The sequence below is a fragment of the Crocodylus siamensis genome, chromosome 4, assembly GCF_052110815.1.
Source record: "Crocodylus siamensis isolate JL-2025a chromosome 4, ASM5211081v1, whole genome shotgun sequence".
NCBI classification, from domain to species: Eukaryota; Metazoa; Chordata; order Crocodylia; family Crocodylidae; genus Crocodylus; species Crocodylus siamensis.
In genome coordinates this window covers 155,559,785-155,576,396 of record NC_143398.1, presented here as the reverse complement: position 1 = coordinate 155,576,396, position 16,612 = coordinate 155,559,785, and the positions used below count along the sequence as shown (strand labels likewise).

The 16,612-nt window shown below is 53.7% G+C and overlaps 1 protein-coding gene across 6 annotated transcripts in view; it reads left to right on the top strand.

The window, feature by feature from the left end:
- The window catches only part of ADAM11 (ADAM metallopeptidase domain 11), a 72,523-nt gene that overhangs the window by 15,897 nt on the left and 40,014 nt on the right, over positions 1-16,612 (top strand). For 3 of the 6 annotated variants that reach the window (XR_016441953.1, XM_090044338.1, XM_090044337.1), the window contains exons 1-4: positions 2,750-3,626; positions 3,858-4,045; positions 12,860-12,936; positions 14,461-14,527. Coding sequence is in view for 5 of the 6 variants with exons in the window: in XM_090044338.1 (XP_089900464.1) it covers positions 3,569-3,626; positions 3,858-4,045; positions 12,860-12,936; positions 14,461-14,527 (390 nt within the window). In the remaining variant the exon portion in view is untranslated. Of the gene's footprint in view, positions 1-141; positions 220-2,749; positions 3,627-3,857; positions 4,046-12,859; positions 12,937-14,460; positions 14,528-16,612 lie in introns of those variants that run through there. The other 3 variants (XM_090044339.1, XM_090044336.1, XM_090044341.1) reach the window with 3 other exon arrangements.

The window sequence follows — 16,612 nt, the reverse complement described above, 5'->3', positions numbered from 1 at the left end:
CCTGGCTGGACTCATTTGAGTCCAGTCTTTTCTCCCGCCCAGGCAGGGGGTCAGACTTGAAGATCTACAAGGTCCCTTCCGACCCGACTGCTATGATTCTATTAATTCATCTTTTTTTTCTGTTTAAATTTGTTCTTTCAGCTGATTCTTCTGGGGACAGGGCAGAAGCAGAGAAGACTAACTCACTGTTTCCAGAAGGGGAATGGAAGGAAGAAGGAGGTCTGTCTTAATCAGCCAGTCTCTTGCTACTCTCCACTCTTCTGCCTGGACTGGTTTGGGTCACTGAGGGCAGGCAGATCGGTCAGCTGGCTGCCTGCAGTTGCCCTGGCTGGTTGCTCTGCTCCCACAGACAGGGAAGGGGATCAAGCAGCCACTCAGAGGTTACCTTGCCCCATGTCCCCTCAGGGCAGGGCTGAAGCTTCCCCTGTCATTGCCAAGGGGCTTCAGTCCAGGGCTGTTCTAAGAAGTCCATGGAAAGCAACGAAACAAAGGCCTCATCCTGCAAGATAGGAGGCAGGGATCAAAAGCCTGATCTGAAACTCTCTGGAGTCAGCAGAGAGATCCCCTGTGACTTCACTTGGTCTTAAATCAGGCCCTTAGTGCTGCTGTTGCCATCACTGCTTTGGCTTCTTGCCACCCCTCTGCCTACTGACAGCTGTCAGGTTCAGGTAGGGACTGGTATGGGCTAGTACCCAGCTTGAGGTATGATTTATTAGTGACAGAAACTATGCCAAGACTCAGTGCTGCCTTGGTCTGCTCATACCTCCTAACCTGCTACAGCAGCAGAAATATGGTAGTGTCTCTGTCCTCTTTACCCTGCAAGGCCTCATAGGCAAGAAGATCCAGGGCACTTGGATCCCATGAGGCTGAAGCCATGTCCCCAACATGCTCCCATGGACCTGCTGCTTCTAACCATGCAGACAGGCTCCATCAGCTCTGACCCTCTGTGGCAGGCCTGAGGCAGGCCATGGTAATAGCATGGAGCAGATGCTGCTGCTCTGCCATCTGGCATGTGAGAGAGCCTGCCCCCACCCCTCCCTGGAGATGCCCTGAGCTGTGTTGGAGCACTTGAGTGAACACCAGGTGCTCTGTCTAGCCTAAGTCCTTATTTATCCTCTCTGTTCTCTGGAAGGGAGAAACTTGCTGCTTTGAGTTGGTTGTCAAACAAGTTCACTTTTCCTAGACCAGTGGGTTCTCAACTTTTTTGGAGTCAAGGTATCCCTCAATAGACTTGAGAGCCTCCCCCCACTCACCTACCCCCGCCAAGGAAAATGCCAGTTCTTAGTTTTCAATCTTTTTTTTTTTTACTACAGAAATACAAAGGTGGTTCCAAAGAAGGTAAAGCTAAATTGTTCTCACTGTCTGGCTCAGGGGTTTGTGTGCTGAGCTACTGGTGGGAAGGTTGTGAGTTTAAGTCTGGTTTAAAAGGAAAAAGGAGGATCCAGGAAACTACTGCCTAGTCAGCTTCACCTCAGTCCCTGGAAAAATCAGGAAACAGATCCCCAAGGAATCCATTTCTAAGCACTTGGAGGAGAAAAAGGTGATTAGGACCAGTCAGCATGGGCAAAGTCATGCCTGCCCAATCTGATTGCCTTCTATGATGTGGATGTAGTATACCTTGATTTTTAGCAAGGCTTTTGATATGGTCTCACACAACATTCTTGCAGGCAAGCTATGGGCTTCTGGCTCTTGCTAGAAAACTGGCTGGCGCATCAAGCTCAAAGAGTAGTAATCAATGACTTGATGTCTAGTTGGCAGCTGGTATCAAGCGGAGTGCCCCAGGGATTGGTCCTGAGGCTGATTGCATTCGATATCTTCATCAGTGACCTGGAAGATGGGATGGAGTGCACCTTCAGCAAGTTTGCAGATGACGCCAAGCTGGGGGGAGTAGTAGATACACTGGAGGGTAGGGCTAGGATTCAGAGTGACTTAGACAAATGGGAGGATTGAGCCAAAAGAGATCTCATGAGGTTCAACAAGGACAAGTGCAAAGTGCTGCACTTAGGACAAAACAACCCCATGCACCAGTACAAGCTGGGTGCTGACTGGCTGGACAGCAGCTCTGCAGAAAAGGTCCTTGGGGTTACAGTGGACAATAAGATGAATATTAATCAGCAGTGTGCCCTTGTTGCCAAGAACACCAATGTCATCCTTGGCCAAACCAGGGCTGCATTGGTAGGTGTGTTGCCAGTAGGTCAAGGAAAGTGATGATTATTCACTTCTGTCTGGCACTGGTGAGGCCACATCTGGAGTCCTGTGTCCAGTTTTGGGGCCCTTGCTACAGAAGGGATGTGGACAAATTGGAGATAGTCCAGCGGAGGGCAACAAAAATGGTTCGGGGGCTGGGGGACATGATTTATGAGGAGAGGCTGAGGGAGCTGGGCTTATTTAGTCTAGAGAAAAGGAGACTAAGGGGGGATTTAATAGCCACTTCAGCTAACTGAAGGGGGTTCAGAAGATGAAGCCGGACCATTCTCAGTGGTGGCAGATGGCAGAACAAGAAGCAATGGTCTCAAATTGCAGCAAGGGCAGTTTAGGTTGGATATTAGGAAGAATTTTCTCACTAGGAGGGTAGTAAAGCACTAACAGGTTACCCAGAGAGGTTTTTCAGGACTGGGCTAGACAAAGCTCTGGCTGGGGTGATCTAGTTGGGGCAGGTCCTGCTTTGAGCAGGGGGCGAGACTAGATGTCCTCCTGAGGGCCCTTCCAACCCTAACTCGCTATGATTGTGGCGGCAGTGGGGCTGGGGCCGGGGTGATGAAGCGGTAGCCAGCTTTGTGGGGGGAGGGAGCGGGCTGTTGCCCTCAAAGCAGAGAATAGAGTGTGGAGGATGGCAGAGAAGGCTGTCTAGTCTCCTGCAGAAACTCTTGGCAGGGGAGATACCATAAGGTGGCTTTTGGCCCCGGGTGGTTTTACTGACCCCGCAGGGGAGATCCCCTTCTCTCGGCCTTGAATGGCTTGGTGTAGCTGAGGGTGGAGTCCGGTCGCTGCCTGGTGCGGGAGTCGACTAGAGCCTCCCACCGGGAGGCTCTCGGCTTCACGATTGACGTCGGTGGGGGACTGCTCTCGGGCTCTGCCCCTAGCTCGCTCCTCCTGGCCAGGGGCATCTCGTGCTGGCAGGACGCTTGCCATGGGCTGGGGAGTGTGGGCGGGAGCGGCGGACTTGGCCCACTGAGCCCTGCTCGGTGGCTGGAACCGGGGACTGGTCTGGCCCCACACGCACGGAATTTCAAGGCAATCAAAGAGCGGCGGCGGCGGCTTGCTCCCTCCAGCCGCCGTCAGCAGGGCCCCGGCCAGGGCGGGCTCCCGCCACGCAGGGCAGGGCAGGGCAGGGCGCTGCGGCGGCGCCGCCCGCTGCAGTGAGCGGAGGCGGCAGCGCGGGAGGCCGGGCCGGGCTCGGCGCTCACGTGGCTGCGGCCGCCGAAGCGGCGCCCGCGGCGCGGGGCATGGAGCGGCCGCAGCCCGCGGGCCCCGCCGCCGCCTAGCGCCCGGGGCAGCGGCGCCTCCCTGCCGGCGGCGGCGGCAGTGGGGCTGGGGCTGGGCCTGGGGCCGGGGTTATGAGGGGACCATGCACCTGCTGCAGAGCTGGGGGCTGGCGGCACTGCTCTCCCTCCTGCCTCCGTCAGGTAAGCGCCCCGCTCCTGCCCTGCCGCGAAGCCCCCTCCCCGCCTGACCCGCCCTGCTTGCTGCCACTGCGGTCTTTTCTGCTGCATCCGCAGTGCCTCCCTCCCCGCCTCAAGGAGATGAGGCAGCCCCCCCCGGCCCCTTCCCCCCCAGCTTGGCCTTGCACCCCCCATCCCCATCCCTGCCCGGCACTTAATGCAGCCGCGCCTTGTGCTCTCCTTTGCCCCCGGCAGGTCTCGCTCAGGCGGCTGTGCAGCCCGGTGCTTGGCGGCGGAGGTCTCCCAACACCCGATGGGACCCCAGGCCGGTTGCTTCAGAAATCACCCACCCCAGCAGGTTAGTGAGGCAGATCTCAGGAGGAGAAGTCCAGAAGCATCAGCTGGACACCAGGGTCAGGAATGAGCCTCGAGGCGGAGGCCCTGTAAGTGAACCTGTACAACCGTCCCGTTTAACACTCTGTCTTTCAGGGCGCCGCACCCAGGGTGGCAGGTGGGGCGGGGTCCCCACGGGGCCGGGGGGGTGGAGAGGCATGTCCTGCGGGGCCGGGAGGCGAGCCAGAGGGCACTGCGCGCTATCTGGAAGGGCTGGGTGGCAAGGCGCCCTCCTGAGTTGAAGGTGGGGGGGCTTCTGTTCCTTAGAGAGTGGGTGGGAGCAGTGTGGGGGCTTGCCAGGGGTGCCCCACAGCAGAGCTGAAGTCGGTGTATCTTGGTGTCACGACACTGAGTATCATATGGAGCACCCTGCTTGGTCCAGTGGGGCACTGCACCACTTGCAGTTGCATGGGGCCCAGGGCAAGGAGGAGGTTATGGGTGCTGAGCTAGTGCATGTTGGTGCAGGCCACATGGTAACAGCTGAGTATCTCTCAGATCAGTCCCTGGCAGGATGGGCATTCCCCTGTGCTGCGACCAGCATTGCAGATTGGCCACCGGTGGAGAGGTGGAGGGCTTAGATGAGCTTCTCCCCTGACCTCTGCCAGCATCAGTCTGCAGGATCCTTCTGGGCAAGGACGAGCTGCTTGTTCTGCATGTGGCATGCCTGCCCTATGCTGAGTGCAGCCTGGGCTGGGGGGTCCCCTTGGGTGAACTGTCCATGGGAAATGTCCCTTTGCCACACCTGCCGTGACTGGGGGGAAGGGAATGGTTGAGAAACAGCTGTCAGCGAGTGGTTCCGGGGGGGGTGGGATTTGGGGGGAACTGGGGCTCCTGCTGTGGTTTGTTTTCCAGTTTGGGTTTTGATGAGGGCCTTGGCATGTGGGTGTCAATGCCTTCAGCACAGATTTGGCTGCCATGAAACCAAACTCCCCGCTTGCTCTCATGCCCTCTGTCCAAGCACAGTGCACAGCCTGGGGGTGGTGTTGTCAGGGAGCTGCTTGCACTGGAACCGTCCTTGGCCAAACCAGGGGATTTGGTCTCCCGGGGCTGCCTATCCATCACCTCCCACCAGCTGCCGAATCTCTTAATGTATTCCATTAAAATCTTGGTACTGTAGGTATGTGTGCGGGTGTTAAAATAGATTAAACAGGAGTGCATAGGCAGGGCTCATGCATAATGAATGGGATAATCATTCGAGCACAGGAGGAAGAAGGCACAATTGCTGTTTCCAGGGGTGAGTTATCATAATGCCCCTCAGTTAACTCCATAGGCTTCCCATGGGGGTGGACACAGTCACAGGCATTTGCTGAAACCTTGCCTGTTTTGTTTTGGCAGAGTCCAGCACAAAGCTGGGTGCTACATCTGCCCCTGCCAGGGAGCGGGAGTATTCATTCCATTTCTGTGATTATTCAGTCATCCTTGAACCATTTCATATCTTGTGGCTTGGAAGAGGAAGGTTTGGGTATTGGTATCCCCATGTTACAGGAAGCCCCATTGATCCATGCCCTGTGAGCCTCCTCACCTGGTTATTAATATGGTAGTGACTACAGGCTGCACTGTGCTGGGTACTGCACACACAGAGTAAGGAACAGTACCGCTCCCAGAGCCTATAGTTTAGTGGGTTAATATTTCCTGGCATAAATCACTCAACACAGTAATGAATCACTCAATAGTTGCCTGTCTCTACCACAGAAGGCCCAGTGGACAGGGACCAAACCTGAGGGGCAAGGCTGCTAGCCCCCATGCTGCTCTGTGAGAGCCATCTGTCTACTTCTGTGTGCCTCAGTTTCCCCATCCAGCAAGGGGGGATAGTAATGCTTTCCTACCTGTGAAGGAGGGAGCCTTTTATCAGAATGGAGCAGTGTTTTTAGTTACAGCATCTGTGCTCCTAGGGGTGGGACATCAGATTCCCCTTTAGAGGAACAAAGAAACAGGCACAGAGCCCTTGCATTTGGTCACAGGGACTGTTGGCAGCAGAAGTGGGACTTGAACCCATTTTTTTTTTGGCCAGAAGGCCTGCCTGTGATATAAGTACACGGCTGCCCTGTTACCCTGCCCTTCCTCTTGGCCCCTTCCCTGAACAAGATGGACACCTCCAGTGCATTATAGATGGCGGGAGCAGTGCTGTTTATTGACCTTTTGGGCAAAGGTCCCATGATGTCCAATGCTGGCCCCTGGGAAACACTTGTGCTTGCTGTTTGGGCCTGCAGTACCACAAGGGATTTGCATCCTGTCAGGGTCCCAGGGTGGGACAGTCTAGCGAGCCTGGCTCTAAACATAGGTGTCCAAAAGCCAGAGCCCTGCTGGATCCTCCCAGCATTCATTCCTTGCACCCTCTCCTTGTCCACACCTGCCTGGTCCAGATGCAGACCCTGCCCCAAATCTGACAACCCGGGGTGAAATCTTACCCTGAATCAGGGGTGTTACTGGGGAGGGGATTTAAAGGGAGCAGGTGCCCAACACAGCTTCATGCTTCCAGCACTGGTGTTTGTGTTGTGTTGTTGTCTAGCAGCTGATTCATTAGATCAATAATAACCTATTTCTGCTGCTGGCTTTGGGAGCAACCTGTGCTGTAGTCTTGAAAGGCCCAGTTTCCATAAATGATGCGTAAGTGTTGACAGTGGAGGGGCACAACTCTGCGCCGCCAGCCCCCCCTGCTGCCAGGTGCCAGCTCTGGCTGGACTGAAGCCCTGCACCCTGCTGTTGGCAAAGAAATTTGGGTGGATATGTGCCCCCCCTGTACCCCTCCCACATCACCTTTGCCAGGTTCAAATCATCCTCAGTGCTGCTCAGTTGGCTCCCTTTTGCTTTTGGAAAGCCAAGTTGGGTCCTTTTGCCTCTGTCCTTCTCTTGGGGAGCAGAACTCCTGTGGCAAGGGCAGAGTGGACAATTCACTGTAGACACGCAAAGCAAAGCACAAGGCTGAAAAAAGCCAAGGCTGTGGCTCTTCCCTGGGGAAGTTGGGACAGAGGTTCCTTCCCCCTTTACCAGGGGCTCTGGGACAATTTTGCTTTGAGGCCTGGGGTGTTTCTGATGCAGGGCGCCAGCTGGCAATGACATTTCTGGCCACCTTTGGGAATGGGTCACCTGGCTGCAGGTCCTTCAGAGGGGCATGGAAAGCCTTGTGTTCGTCAGAGCCACTCAGGCCTGAGACCCCACACTGGGGCTTGGACTCTATTGCCTCCCTGTGGGGCTGGTGCAGGAGTCTGTCTGCAGCATACTCTGGATGTGCTAAGGCCTGATCCAGCACTTACTAGTAGTACTGGAAACACTCTTATCAACCCCAGTTGGCTTTGGGGTAGGGATCTTGCTATTAGCAAACTCTGGGTCCCAGCCAGTCTTTGGGGCTTGTTGTGGGCATTTGGGAAGAACCCTGCCTTTTGGCAGAGTGTGAGGCTTTTAGAGGCTCGGTGAGGGATACTGCAAAGTGGGGGAGGCTTCTTTGCAGTTGCTCAGATGGGGTTGTCTGGGGGATCTTGCACAGCACAGGGGTCAATAACAGACCAATGCTATCAAACACAGCTAGTTCCTTTGACCACTGCCGCCCCCTGTCCCACCCTGGAATGTCACTGTTTAATGACTGACCTCAGTCACAGGAGCCTTTCATGCTAGGTTTGTTTATGGTGTTCACACTTTCCCCCCTCTGCCTTCTTTTCTCCTTTTTCCCCCGCTTTCCTTTTAGTGCCAAGCTCTTGCCCTCTGGGCTGCACTGCAATCCAAGGATGTAGTTGCTCTGAGCATGAGCCTGACCTCAACCTGTTTTATTCTCATTTAGCAAATCTGTGGATGACACCAAGTTGGGTGGAGTTACAGATGCTCTGAAGGGCAGGGCTAGCTAGGATCCAGAATGACCTGAATGGACTGGAGAAGTGGTCCAACATCAATTAGACCAACTTCAACAAGGACAAGTGCAAAGTCCTTCCTTGGGACGGAATCATGGTGTGCACAAATACACACTAGGGAATGACTGGCTGGGCTGCGGGACTGCAGAGGAGGACCTGTGGGTTACAGTGAATCATAAGCTAAATATGAGCCATCAGTGTGCTCTTGTTGCAAGAAAAGCCAACAGCATCCTGGGTTGTATTAACAGGGGTATCCCTTGCAAATCAAGGGAACTGATTCTTCTGCTCTGTTCAGCACTGGTGAGGCTTCACCTGGAGTACGCACTCCACTTTTGGGCCCTGTACTTCAAGAAGGACACGGACAGTTTGGAAACAGTCCAGTGCAGAGCAACAGAAAATGATTAGGGGCCTGAGAGGTGTGATTCTGAGGAAAGGCAGAAAGAACTACGGTTATTTAGTTTGAAGAAGAGGAGACTGAGGCTGGATCCAGATGTGTAGGCATATGCGGTTTGTGGTGCCACAAATTGCACTCTTGGAATATTAAAATGTGACCCATGTTGCAGAGTTGCAGCATGGGAACAAAATTTGCTACTGGGAAATCCTGGTAGCAAAAAAAATCATGAAAAAAAGCAGTGCAGTGTGTGTTACAGGAGCATGTGTAGGCAGACATGGCAGCTTGATCCTCTTGGGAGATACTTTGGCTGCTGGCCAGAGCATCTCCCTTCCTCTAGTTCCACTCCAGTGTCTCCAGCATGGCAGGGAGGAGCAAGGAAACAGCAGTTTTCCTGAAGCGGGGCATTTTGCCCCACACCAGAATGCTTGTGCAGGGGCACACGCAGCAGCAAAAAGTAACAGCACAAATTTGTGCTGATATTTTTTTGCCATTGCAAGCACATGCCCCTACATGTGGGGATGTGACCTGAGGGATTTGATAACAGTCTTCAAATACCAGAAGGGCTATTACAGAGAGCATGGAGATGGGCTTTTCTCCATGACCATAGTGGACAGGACTCAAGCTTCAGCAGGAGAAATTTAGGTTGGAGATTTAGGAGGAACTTTCTGACTAGGAGGGTGGTCAGCATGGGAACAGGCTACCTAGAGGAGCTGTGGAATTGCTGTCCTTAAAAGTTTTCAAGAGCAGGTTGGACAGACACTTGGCTGGGATGGTTTAGTCACAGATGTTCCTGTCTTGTCAGGGGCTAGCTGAGATGACCTTGTGAGGTCTCTTCCAGCCCTACTTCCTTATGATCCCATGATATTTATCCTCTTTTTTCCCAAAGATACACACAACCCACAGCCCAGTGTCTTTGGCAACATCCTGTGCTTTTGTAGCACCCCCTGTCTGAGGTATTGTTAATGAGTCAAGCCTCATACAACTTCTGGGAAATATGAAGTGGCATTAAGTCCATTTGGGATGTGAATATTGCACTGGAGATCACCAGCAGGGCCAGGCCTGCAGCCCACATCCCCTGACATCCAGCCTGCTGCCAGTGCTACCTGACTGGTTTGTCCTCACAGAGGAAGCAAGAACCTCCAGGGAGCAGGCAGGGAATACCTGTGTCCTTATTCTGTTATCCATGTGCATTGGTTTGTTAGCTCAGGGCTGCTGAGAAGTGTGGGGCTGTCCAGATCAGAGCGGGCCAAGTGATGGGTTTTCTGGTTCTGTGGCCAAGTTGACGAAACTGGAAAACAGCTTGGTTTGGGCTGGCCAGGACAGAAATGTTTTGGGTTTAAACAAATAAAAAATCTCCCTCTATGCTGAGAGTGTTTGGACTGGGTCAGTATCTAGAGTTGGGGGCCCTTGGCATGTCCTGTCTCTGCTTGGTGTCTTGGTTTCCTCTTCTGTAAGGCACTGAGATCACTGACCTGTTCAGCAGTTGGGGTTACTTTTGCAGTGCCACTGTCTTGCTGCCCTCAAGCCTGAGCATCATGGAGGAAGACCCCAGAAATATGGCAGTGGTAGTTCAGGACTCCAAGAAGCTGTGACTAGAGCCTCTGGTTTCTGCAGCAGAACCAGGCAAAGGCTGCAGGATTGTTGGTTTGTAGGCAGGAGACAGAAGCAGCTTGCTGTTTTACCTGTGTCTCATACATGGAGTGTTGTCTGGTTGGTATCCTTTGGAAGCAAGTGCCATGTGGCTCTGGAGGGTGACACTGAAGATGTGATGGCAGCTAGTTTGTGTCCCAGATTCCAGGCAGCTGGGGACTAGCTTCCATATCAGTTCACACAGTGCTCCTTGCTTAGGTGAATGGCATGCCTGGGGGTCCCAGCGAGCCTCCAGGGAGAGGGAAGTTTCCGTCTCATGTCCTACAAACACTGTAAAGAATTAGGTTGTGAGCTCTGGAAGCTGTGAGGTGGCTGAGGAGTGAGTGCTGCAGCCCCCTGCAAGGGCTTTTCTAACTGGGGGATCTGGGGAAGGAGCTCAGGAGCCAGGAGAAACTCTGACAGGGATCCACCAGCTTAGGATCTTGGGGAGAAGCATCAGAGAAATGGAGCACAGAGTCATTCATTCATGCAACCGGGCAGTCAGCCAGCCATTCATCTACTGTGCAGGCATCCCACTGCCTGCTTATCCCCAGTCACCTGCCTGTCCCAGCTGCTGCTCCTCCCAGCTAGCAAAGCATATGCCAGGCTCTGCTCCTTCTCTGGAGACAGCCCCATCATTGACACTCCTTGCACAGGGGGGTTTTGGTTGCAGAATCATCCTGGGGTGGAATTGGACTCCGATCCTTCTTGTTCAGCGTCTGTTCTGTAAGACTGCTGACCTGGAATCTCTGCCTCTGAGACCAAAGCACCCAATGCCCAGGATAGCTGCTGATTCCACTGCACAGACCTGCCCTGTTCACTTCTGCTTGATATGTGCCATTCACCCAGCTCTTCACTACTCTCGAGGGGGAGCTGGTCTCTGAAGAGGGGGCTGTGTAGAAAGTGCAAAACCCAATCACAGCAGTGACCTGTTTCTAGCTGTGGCCAGCATTCAATGCTGCTACAGGAGGAGTGAGACCACCGTTGGATTGCATTCCCAGGGGCAGGCTTCCCAGTGCCCCCCTGCCTGCTGGGTTGAGCTCTGCAAAAGTCTGGCCTTGAGGACCTGATTCAAAGTTGTGGGCAGCCGGTTGGAGCCTTTCCTTTGTCTTCAGTAGGTGTTGGGTTAGATTTAAAGATACCTCAGAAGGAAATAACCCAAGGCTCCCACAGCTGCTTTGTGTTGCTAACAGGAGAGGTAACTCTGTGTGCAAAGAGGCAGGGTATCTGCGGGCAGTATTCTCAGCACTCATGTCAATGTCTCATCTCTGTGATTTGCAACCAGGGTCCTACGCAATGCTGCACTGTTGGTTATGCAAACATGATTCACAAGATAAACCCAGAGATTTCCAATAGGAATCTAGTGTCAAAAACATTCTTGAACCTGTTGTGGTTTTCCTGAGCTCTTTGCAATAGAAAAATTGCTGTATTATTTTTCTGCAGTCAACAGATGAAAACTGAGAGCTGGCATTTTCTGAGGGGTTCCTTGAATCTAATGGCAAGGTGCCTTGAGTCTAAAAAGGTTGAGAACTATTGTCTCATCCTGTCTGGATCCTTCTGACCTGGAGAACCTCAGTGGGATCTTGCAGTCAGCACTTCCACAGGCCAGTTATTTCCTTCAAGGGAAAAACAGTATCTGTCTTGATCTCAGTGGCATTGTCCTGTGTCTATCACAGCTTCCACCCAGCTAGGAATGAGTCTGTATGGTTGTTGGTCTCTGCATGCATGTTGCAGGTCAGAACTCAAGTGGATTACTGATTTGTATACGAGTCAGGATGGAGGGTGTGCATATATGTGTGTGTGGAGAACGGGGCTGTGAATCAGGTCTGAGGGGCATGGGCAGAGCTGTGTGTGTGCTGGGGAGGGACAGGGGGCTATGAATTTATAAATTTGTCAAGTGTTTTGAGGTGAGTGGAAGTGTCCTAGGTAGGTTCAAGCAGAGGGGAGCAGGAGCTATAGGGGAACTCTGTTTTAGGCTTGCTGTAAGACACATAGGTCGTTAACAAAGTCCCACCCAGACTTCTGAGCCTCAGTTTCCACTTCCTTAACATGGGGATAAAGCTGCACAACCTTTTTTTGGTTCAGTAGTTTATTCCGTGAAAAATGGTACCCTTCTGGAATCCAACCAGCCACTCAGTGAGTCCGGCAAGCCCATCATGTGGTGCTGCTTTTCGGTATTATTAAATGCTTCCCTGTAATTGAATCAGGAGGCCCAGTGAATAGCAGCACCTGATCTCCCTTGTTGTGTGTATTATTTTGAATCTGTCCATCATGTCCCTTCTTTGACTCCTCTCTCAACCATTCCCTGTCTTTTTAATCTCTCATCTCTCTCCATCCCCCTCTGAACGCCCTCCATTTCTGCTATAACTTTTTTAGAGATGCGGTGACCAGGTCTGGACCCCAGGAGGCAGGTGAGGGTGAACCACTGGCAGTGGCATTCCAGTGTCTCCAGGGTCATTTGTAAAGGAGCATCCAGATGCTGGAGTGATGGGTCCAGGAGATGTGGGGAGGGAGAAAGGGGGCAGAAATGTGGCATGTACTGTGGAGGTCCTGGCTATTTGTTGGGGGTTTGACATCCGCTTAAACAAAATTGCCAGGTCACCCAAAAAATGCTTGTGGCTTTGCTGAAGCCCTCAGAACAGAGGTTGTTTGGGGTTGCTCGGGGGTGGCAAATAGCTCCTGGTTCCCATGGACAAGGCCCTGTATTGAGCTTATCTGCCATTTTGTTAGGACCCATATAGCCTTGCAGACCATTTTGTCCTCCTTCTCCAGTTACAGTGCTGCTCACACAGTGAGACCCCCCTGCTAGCCTGAAGCATCAGGAGCCATGCTGAGGTGCGGCTGGCATTGTGAAGAGAGGTCTTTAGCTTTCTAGCTCACTGAGCCCACTGGCCCCAGTTGCATTTGGTGTGCCCCTCACTAACAATGGCCTCTCCAGCCTGCCTGCCTGTGGCAATGGACAGGGGGTGTTCTCACTCCTCTTCCTCTGTTTCTTGCAGTATGTACACCTGGCTCAGGTGAGCTTCCTCATTCATGCCTTTGGCTCAGCCTTCACCCTGGATCTGGAGCTCAACCAGTAAGTGTCCCCTGGTCATGGGTGTGCTGGCTCTGTCTTCACATGGCTGCCTCTGCAAGGCAGGGCTGAGGCATGTGGCAGGGTGGGGTGAAAGTGGGGGAAGCCTGGCCTGCTCTTGGTCTGGAAGAGGGATGTAGTTGGTGCAGGAGCCACTCCCCAGTGCTGGAGCCACAGCAGCCATTGGAGGAGGGAGTTTCAGTGGCTGGTGGGATATGGGTTTTCTGGATCTCAGCCCAGCTGCCAATAGTAGGTGTCAGTACAACAAAGGTCTCAATAGTCCTCCCCTGGATATTACACATAGGTCTGTGTGAATGCACAGATGTGTGTGTGTGTGTGTGTGTGTGTGTGTGTGTGTGTAAGCCTGTAGCCATGAGCAACACTGTGAAAGAGAATGCATGTGTGCCCGAGCCCATGCCTATGTGTAAGAGTATGTGTGTGTGTATGTATGAGCTTGTACCAGGGTTGATGTGTGTGAGAACAAGTGAGCCTGTGTCTGTTAGCTTGTACCCCTGCATCTATATAGCCTACATCAGTGTTGGATGTGTTCACCTTGGTGTGTGGATGTGAGACTGTGAGTCATTGTACATTTGCAGCCCTGAGAAAGAGTGGGGGTGTGCTGTGTGTGAGCCTTGGCACAATGCTTGGGCCTTGGGCTGACTCAGAGTTCAGGCATCAGGTGTAAGCTGTCCCCTTAATATTTCATGGTGTCCTTTGGATCTGCCACAGTGCTGGTAATGAAGCCTCAGGCCCTGGTTGTTGACAGGATGAGGTGAGCTCCAGAGCTTGAGGTGTAACAGGAGCTGGTGTGATTAACGGGAGTGAGAGATGATTCGGTTTCCCTGATGGGGAGCAAGACTCGGACATGTCCAGGGAATGGAGGTCAAGCTCTGTACTTTTCCCACTCTAGCACCATGTAGCTCCTTCTGAGGGCGCTCATAACTGGCAGCCCATGGTGGGATTTCCCAGCAAAGAGCAAGTGGAAAGGGTGTGCATGGGCAGGTGTGACTGTGGAGAATCCATGCTTTGGGGCAGTCTGTGTGTGTATGCGTGAGTGAGCAGGTGTGGCTGAGGAGACCCCCCTCACTGGAGCAGAAATTTTTTGTGCAGAGCTGTGTGCATGGGGTACATGCAGGTGTGGGTGGGTAGAATGTGCGCACTGGGGCAGGGTGCACGTGTGTGCACAGGAGTGAGCATTGGGGATGTGTAGAGCATGCGTGCCAGGCAGGGACTCATGTGAGTCTGTTTACTAGATCAGGTATGCTTTATCCTTCAGGCGGGCATGAAGTGTTGGAAGGGAGTGGGGAAATGGGTACCCAGTCCCTGGGTGGGCAGAGTGCAATTGCAGGGGACTTCTGCCCTGGTGCATGCACTGGCTTCCAGCTCTGTCCATGCAGAAGGCACAGGACACAGCCCTTTGGGATGAGCCAGTTATCTGTGTCTGGCATGGGTCCCCTGCAGACTCAGACCTCCCTGCTTCACCAGTACCAGCTCCTCATTGCTCTCATCCTCCCATTTCTCTGGCAGTCACCTGCTCTCCTCCCATTATGTGGAACGGCACTTTGAGGAGGACGGAAATGCCAGTCACAGCACGGTAAGTGTGGGACAAAACAAGGCCATGAGGGGAGGGACTTGCCAGCTGCTGAATCGCCAGCCCAGGCAGGGTCCTCAGCCAGCTGTGGCTTTGGAGGGGCCAGGCAGAGGCATTTCTGAAAGCAGGCATGGGGCTGCAACAGAGGTCTATGGTGGGCATCAGGGTCAGGCAGGGACAGCTCCCTGGGAACTGGCTCAGATCTAGCTTGGCAGTGCTTGTGTCCCTGTACATGACCTTGGCTGAGTCGCTGTCTCTTGGGGGACTCATCTTACTTTCTCATCTTTGGTCTGTGCAGACCTGGAGCTGTTTGTGGGGCCTGTCCCTCGCCTTGCATGTTGGGGCCTACTCAGAGTTGAAGGAAGCATAAATCTAGGGCAGAGCTTTTTCACCAGCATCAGCGAGCTCTGTGCTGGTGGCTGGGAGGACAGTGGTGGTGGGGTGAGATGTGGAGCTGTCTGGGGTGATGCATGGAGATCAGTGCTCTCCCCCAGAGTGGAGCTCCAAGACAGTTTTCCTGGCTGCTCTGTATGAGCTCAGAGGCAAGCAGCATACAGTGCCCTAGCTGCAATGTCTGGCCAAGGCAGCACCAAGCTTGGCTTAGGAGGGCAGGCACACACCAATGCTGCCCTGCACCTGAGTATCAACTGGACCCTCCTGGTGTTGGGGGCAGGGCCAAGGACCACAGGCTCTCTGTAGAGCAAACTTGGGATTTTCTGCACCTCGCTGTCACAGCTGGAAAGACTCCAGGCATTTCCTGAGTTTGGTCTTGGGAGAGAGCCAGCAGCAGAACCAGTGCCAGGGAAAGGAGCCAGCCTGGGTGTCTCCCCTTACAAGGGAGAGGACTTGGATTGGGCAGGCTCCAGTGGGCAGGGAAATCCAGGCCAGGCCTTTTCCCTCACCTGCAGCTGCTGCACAGCCAGTCTGTACCTAGTGGCTCAGCAGCTTGCTGCTGGTGGCAGGGAGCTGAAGATGGGCATGACCCTAGCTATGTAGAGCTCAGGCAGCCTTGAGGTTTGTGTGCTGTTAAGAGACCCTTCTCCCTTTAGCCATGGGGCCTACTGGTGGGTAGGGTAGGTCCAGCTGCCATAGGACCTGCCCTGGTATGGTCTGCTACAGCCTGACTGGACACACAGGTCCTTGGTTGTCCCTAGGGGTCAGGGGCTGTGATGTACCCCCATCCAATGTGTTTGTGCTACCTGGGATTACATCCAGCTGTAACCTCTCTGCAGGCTGCAGAACATAATGGCCAGACATCCCATGCTTCTTTCTTTTTCACCCTGCCTGCTCCTGTCATTGGAAGTTGACGGGCTGTGTCCTCATCCCAGGGTCAAAGGAGAGGGATAGAGATGGAGGCAGTAGGCAGCTGTGGGGTCTGGGGCCTTTAGGTCTTACCCAGGTTTCTTCTAGCATTCCTGCAGCATTGACAGTTCTCAGAGGTGAGATTGTAGCCCACTCCCCTGTTGGTGAGGATGGGGGGGGGGATCAAGGGCACCAGCCCTCTAGTGCATGTGGGTGGGAATCAGAGCCATTGGGAGCATGGCCATATAAGCGGGAGTGGACTGGGGAGGGACATGAGTGGGGAGGGGGTGCCAATGCTCAGTCAGTAGCAGGCACTGCCACATTAAAAAGATGAATGGGGTTTCCATAAATAGCCTGGCTTGTCTTGCTCCCTGCAGCCCTGCCTGTCATGCAGATTTCCCCGTGCAGCTCCTCACAAAGGCAGCCCTCTAAGTGGAGCAGCAGTAATGCTGAGTGAATACAAAAGTCACACACTGCAGGCAGGGAGAGGCTGGGCTGCCCGTGTCCTCCCCTCCACCAAACTCTCCCCAGATCTCCTTGCTTGCTCCCACTCCTGTACTGCCTCCCCCAACCCCCTCAGCAAACCTGGAGGGGTCTCCTGGTGACCAGGCAACCCTGCCCCCCCTCTGCAGGTCAGAGGCTGGGGAGCTGCTAACCTGTGTGGCTGCAGCTCCTATAAATAGGCACAGCAGAGGAAGGGGATTTCAGAGCCAACCAAAGGCTGCTGCTTCCACGTCAGCCTAAGCCCAGCTGCACTCAAGTGTGTGGAGGAGGGCTGCACACACG